The sequence below is a fragment of the Suncus etruscus genome, chromosome 9, assembly GCF_024139225.1.
Source record: "Suncus etruscus isolate mSunEtr1 chromosome 9, mSunEtr1.pri.cur, whole genome shotgun sequence".
Lineage (NCBI taxonomy): Eukaryota > Metazoa > Chordata > Mammalia > Eulipotyphla > Soricidae > Suncus > Suncus etruscus.
In genome coordinates this window covers 7,669,901-7,676,081 of record NC_064856.1, presented here as the reverse complement: position 1 = coordinate 7,676,081, position 6,181 = coordinate 7,669,901, and the positions used below count along the sequence as shown (strand labels likewise).

At 47.8% G+C, this 6,181-nt stretch overlaps 1 protein-coding gene across 1 annotated transcript; it reads left to right on the top strand.

Moving 5' to 3' along the window:
* Window positions 1-344: 344 nt before the first annotated feature.
* Window positions 345-5,286, top strand: AP5S1 (adaptor related protein complex 5 subunit sigma 1). Its single transcript, XM_049779390.1, has 3 exons — window positions 345-391; window positions 3,825-4,015; window positions 4,455-5,286. The coding sequence occupies exons 2-3, from the start codon at window positions 3,840-3,842 to the stop codon at window positions 4,879-4,881; spliced, it is 603 nt and encodes a 200-aa protein (XP_049635347.1). The 5' UTR covers window positions 345-391; window positions 3,825-3,839; the 3' UTR covers window positions 4,882-5,286.
* The last annotated feature ends 895 nt before the right edge of the window (window positions 5,287-6,181 follow it).

The following is a 6,181-nucleotide window of genomic DNA, read 5'->3' as shown; positions in this document are numbered from 1 at the left end:
GCTCTGCTTGCTCGCTGCGCCCCCTCGCGGCTGGCTGGGCCGTCGAAGACTAAACCCGGAGATGGGCCGACGCCAGCGGAGAAGGAAAGCCTGCATTCTCCCGCAAGCAAGGGAGGAAGCGCGTGCACCCCGGGGCAGGGCCGGAGGCGGTGCTCCTCGGCAGGGAGGACGAAGATGCCGACGGATGAAGATGCTCTTCGGGCCGAGAGGGACCACACGCCCGACCGCCGAACCCTCGGCGGCAGGCCCCGCCCCCGCACCGGCGCTTGTGCGCATGCGCGTCTGCGTTTGCTGCGCCGGAAGTCCACTGGCGTCGGAGCCGCCATTCTCCGCTGTCGCCGAGTGCCGAGTGGAGCGGCGCCCTTAGAACTCTGAGGGCTTGGAAAGAAGGGTGAGTGTGAGTTCTCGAGAACAGAGATCGGGGCCTCCAGGAGCCATAGACTCCGCCCGAGAGGTCCACTCAGACTTGGGCCGTAGGCGTCAGGAACTACATCTCCCACAAGCCACCGCGCTGCGGCGTGGCGCGTGTCAATGACTTCATGGTCGATGCCATTCTTCCTGCAGGAGGAGGGGTTCAGGGTACAGGATTAGATGTCGAGGATCAAGTTTTCTTGGACCTGGAGGATTTCCAGGATCTCCTGGCTGCGGTCCGAGTTTTTCTAGTGATTTCATAAGCTTTCCGTTTTTTTTCTCCGGCCCATTTTCCCCTTTTGAACAGTTTTTTAAAAATATTACCCCCCGTCTTCATTGGTATGGTCTTGACGTCCCGGCCAGGTACATTGGTTGGGGTTGAAATGCACTTGCAAGGTTCATTCACCTTTTTGGGGCAGGGGGGTGGCAGTGCCAGGGCTGGAACTGATTCTCACTAACCCTGGCCAGGCAAATGCTGTTCCCCTGAGCCACAGGCAGGGGGTGGGGTGGGGTGCGGACTCTTCCTTTGGCCGAGTTTAAACTGACAGCCCAGCCTAACGACAGCTGTTGATTCTCTGCCTAAAGCAGAGGCAGGCATAATTCTTTTATTTCTTTTTTAAATTTATTTAAAGGAAATATATCACATCGTTGACACAATTGACCATGATGCATTTGTTTCAGGAAGAACAAAGGCAAAGTTATTTTAAAAATAGAAAAACTAACGAGATGGAAGAGAAAGGAAAGGTTCAGTAGCAAGAATGTTTTTGAAAATCATTGAATCACCAGTTAACTCATTAAAGGCCTAGCAGAAGGTTTAATAAGCAACAGACATAGTTTTTTTTTTGCAATGCCACCTTCATTTATTTTTTTTCTATTTTTTTCTACACTTATTTTATTACTTTTCTTTTTTTCTTTTTTTTTTATTTTTATTGTGGCCAAAGTGAATTACAAATCTTACACAGTGATATTCAAGGTACACAGTGACAATAAATGAGGACCTTCCTACCACCAGTGTTGTCCTCCCTTCATCCCTGTTCCCAAGTATATATCCCTTATCTCCCTCCTTTATCCTCCAGAATGCTAGTGTAACTAAAAGCATATATGTTAACACTAATGCAAACCTTTTTTTTTTTTTTTTTTGCAGTTCCAGGAATTTTATTAGTGGTTTCTTAAAGGTTTAGAGTCAAAGGAGCACTGTAAAAACAATGTTAGTGTGGCAATTATCGTTTGCATGGGCCCACCAAAGTATGGGGGTCATGGAAAGGAAAAACTTTGGCCTAAGTACAAGGAGACCCTACCCCTGAAGTTTCCTGACATAAGACCATTTCTAGGCTCCAGGCAAACTAGTTTGTCCAATTCCGGTCATTGTCTGTAGTGCCCATACAGTTATATTTTTCACAGTCTCTGTTGTTGGTCTCATGTTTCTGTATTGAAGGTCCTGGAATCTGTATATCCTACATTGAAGTCAGGATGGTGCGGAGCAGCATCTAATTTCAACTCACAATTAATGGGCAATACAGAAAGCTCTGTCCAGTACGCAGGTCGTTGTTGTTTAAATCTTCTCAGTGTTGGGCCCGGAGGGATAGCACAGCTGCGTTTGCCTTGCAAGCAGCCAATCCAGGACCTAAGGTGGTTGGTTCGAATCCCGGTGTCCCATATGGTCCCCCGTGCCTGCCAGGAGCTATTTCTGAGCAGACAGCCAGGAGTAACCCCTGAGCACCGCCGGATGTGGCCCAAACCCCCCCCCCCCCAAAAAAAATCTCAGTGTTAAGGGACAGACATAATTCTTTTTTTTTTATTTTGATCATAGTGGCTTACGTATCTTTCACATTAATATTTTAGGTACATATTAGCATTGAATCAGGGCAACACCCACCATCAAATTTGTCCTCCCCACTTCCCTGTTCTCTTTCTGCAACCCATATCCCCCACCATCACCCCCCAGGCTGCTAGAGTAGGTGGTCCCCTCTTTGTCTAGCTTACTATCAGTGATCATACATCTGTTTAGTCCTGGTGCCCTCCCTTGTTTCTCCCTCTATTTGAGAGGCTAAGCTAGATAAATCGAGTTATGTGGTTTTGTTTGAGGGAAAGAAAAGCAATAGAATGGGGTAAAGAATAAGAAAAAAAATTAAAATATGCTGAAAATGGGTGGAGTCCTTCTAGTGGCTATCAACCTCAGTTTGAGAGAGAACATGAAAAAGGTAATTGAAATACCATAACAATACAAAAATAAATGTCAAATTAAATATCCAGTGAGCCCTACAGCAATAAAGAGAAGCACCACACAATAGTCTCGGTTCTGAAATCAAATCATGCCGGAGTGCAAAAAAGAAAGAGAAAGATAAGATAAAATAATATAAAATAAAAGGGAGACATCAACTTCAATATCTACATCAGAATAAGGACATCAAAAAACAATCAATAAATAAATATATAAAGGACAGACATAATTCTTAATCATCATTTCATCCTAAAATCATGTCAAAATTATAGACGACTTCAAGACTTCTTAGAAAGAGTTCTCGGAGCTCATTTGGTCAGTTCCTTGCAGCTAGGATAGATAACACCTTTAGAATTAGTTAGAATTCTTTTTTTTTTATTATTAAATATATTTTTTATTTAAGTAACATGATCATATTTGGGTTACAGTCATAACCAGAACACCCCCCTTCACCAGTGCAACATTACCCCCTCCCCCCTTCCCATCCCCTGCCTGTATTCAAGACAGGCATTCTACTACAGTAATTTGTGAATTAGTTAGAATTCTATTGTGTTCAGAATCAGGTCACGTTGATCAAGACTATTCTCTAACAGTGTTTCCATTTGTCTTTATAATGCCCTTTATTGAACTGTAACTCATCTCTTTATTTGGGACGTGTCATACCTGTTTGACCTGGGGGTTCCTCCCAGAAAAGTGTTAAAGGATGACTGCAGGTGTGTTTGGAAGATCCTGTAGTGCACCCTGATATCCTGTATACAAGGCATGGGCTCCAGCCCCTTAAACCATCTCTCTAGTCCTGAAACCCTCTCACACCCCCTTTTATTTTAATTGACTACACTCCACAGTGCTCAGGTAATACCTGACTCTTCACTCAGGAAGAATTCAAGGAATCATTTGGGTTGGTAGAGATCGAATCCAGGTTGGCCATGTGCAAGGCAAGTGCCCTCACCACTGTACTATCTGTCTGGCCTCTCACCTGAGCTCTTTTCACTGCTAGATTGGTTAGGGGTTAGGGGTAGAGGAATTATTGACTAAAAATTATCATTCAGAAGTTGGGACTACTCACTCATGCAGGGGGAGGGATATGACTACCTTTCATGTTCCCAGACTCTGCTAGGCCAGACCTTTCCTAAAGTTACCTTCCCTGCAGGCTTTTCATATGTTTTCACCAATGTCTCTGTCTTCCCTGTAGCACTGTGCTTGCACCATGGTTCATGCCTTCCTTATTCACACCTTGGGCACTGCACATGCCGAAGATACAAGCTTCTGCCGAGTGCTCTACTCCTGTGTATTTGGTGCTGAGAAGTCTCCAGATGACCTCCGGCCACATGGAGCTGAGAGGGACAGGCTCCTTCGTAAGGAGCAGATCTTGGCAGTGGCCAGGTAACTACAGCCCAGCCCCATATTCTTCCAGCTGATTGTAATGAGGTTTCTTTCTCTCTTTTTGGGGGGGCCATAAGGTGGTGCTGAGGAATTATTCCTTGCAAGCTCAGAAAACCATATAGACTACTGGGGATCAAACCCAGGTTGGCCATACTATCGCTCCAGTCCAAGAGTTTTATTTTTCTTTCATTTTTGGAGGGCTACATTTGGCTGTGCCCAGGGTTCATTTCTAGTTTGGGGCTCAGGGATCACTCCTGGCTAGAATCCTGGAAAGATCCCCAGAACCTGGATAAAGCTATGTGGAAGTAAAGCACCTATGGACTGCACTATTGCTCCAGCCCCTGTGATGAGTTTTCTGCGGCAGGGCAGTGAAGAGAGGAACAGCCCAGGGTGGGGTGCTGGGGTAGACAGCAGAAGTCCTTGACCAGCCTTCTTCCAGGCAGGTGGAGAGCATGTGGCGGCTGCAGCTACAGGCATCTGGCCATGCCTCTCTGGACCCACTGCCCCAGTCCTCTGACGAGCCTTTTCCTCTGCATGAAGCCCCGCAAGGAGTCTTCGGCCTAAGCATGGGGGATCCTTTCCGGGAGCCTCGGACAGTGTTGTGGCTGGGTGTGCTGTCCTTGGGCTTTGTCCTGGTGCTGGAAGCCCACGAAAACCTGCTGCTGGCTGAGAGCACACTCCGGCTACTGGCACGCCTCCTCCTGGAACATCTCCGGCTGCTCACCCCCAACACCAATCTCTTGCTGCGGGCCGAACGCATCGAGGCCATCCTGTCCCGCTTCCTGCCGCATGGCCAGCTGCTCTTCCTCAACGAGCAGTTCATCCAGGCCTTGGAGAAGGAACTCAGCACTGCCTGGCCCCGCTGATCCCACCTCTCACCCCCAAACACACACAGGCACACAGGGGTCTGGGGCTTTTCACCATTGCTGCTGTGTAGCCAGACCAGGACAAATGGCAGGACACACTGCTCTAGCCTGCAGCTGCCACACATGACACGTTGAGATGCTGCAGTCAGCAGCTCAGGCCCCAACTTCACTTCCTTACTTCGCTGCCAGCCTGCTCAGACCCTTCTCCTTCCACTGCTGTGCTGACAGTCTGCGACTCCCCTTCCTTTTGTCCCTTCATGTCCCTGTCCCTGTCCTCCTCATGACTGTGCTGAAGAGTCTAGAACTCAGCTCAGGTGTTGGTTCTACCTGTGCCCCTGTTTCGTTCTCATCATCAACAAGGATTCTGTCCTTGATGGATTGGGAGTGTGGGGTATTCAGCCCACCACTACTCACAAGTATGTGCATGGTTGGAGGCTTCTGTACTTCCTCAGGGGTTTGGTACATGCCCAGTGAACAGCTGAGGAAAGTCACTGGGCCACCCCCTGCTCCATCAGCCCATCAAGATCAAGAAGTCTTTATAAGGGACTGGAGCGAAAGCACAGCAATAGAGTGTTTGCCTTTCACTTGGCAATCCAGGATGGACCTTGGTTCAATCCCCAGCGTCCCATATGGTCCCCTGAACCAGGAGCAATTTCTGAGTGCATAGCCAGGAGTAACCCCTGAGCATCACTGGATGTGGCCCAATCCCCCCTAAAAAAAAAAAAAAAAAAAAAAAAGTCTTCATAAAGTAGGATAAAATGTGGCTTTTTCATTTTGAATTAAAAGTACTGAATGATTTTACACTTTTTCCATGAGCAGTAATCTCTCTGGACAGCCCCAAATTGGGAGTCCAGACCTTCATAATCAAGAATATCCGGGCCCGGAGAGAGAGCACAGCGGCGTTTGCCTTGCAAGCAGCCGATCCAGGACCAAAGGTGGTTGGTTCGAATCCCGGTGTCCCATATGGTCCCCCGTGCCTGCCAGAAGCTATTTCTGAGCAGACAGCCAGGAGTAACCCCTGAGCACCGCCGGGTGTGATCCAAAAAAAAAAAAAAAGAATATCCATAAGTGGCTCCTGGGGAGGCCTCCACTTAGGGCCCCCCATGTCACTATGGTCTTCTTGCATACCTTCTTTGATTTGTTTTGCTTGTTTTGGGACCACACCTGGCAATGCACAGGGATTGCTTCTTGTTCTGTACTCAGGAATCATTCCTAGTGGTACTTGGGCTATTATGTGGGATGCTGGGGACCAAACCCAAATTGGCCACATGCAAGGCAAGAACCCTACCCATTGTACTTC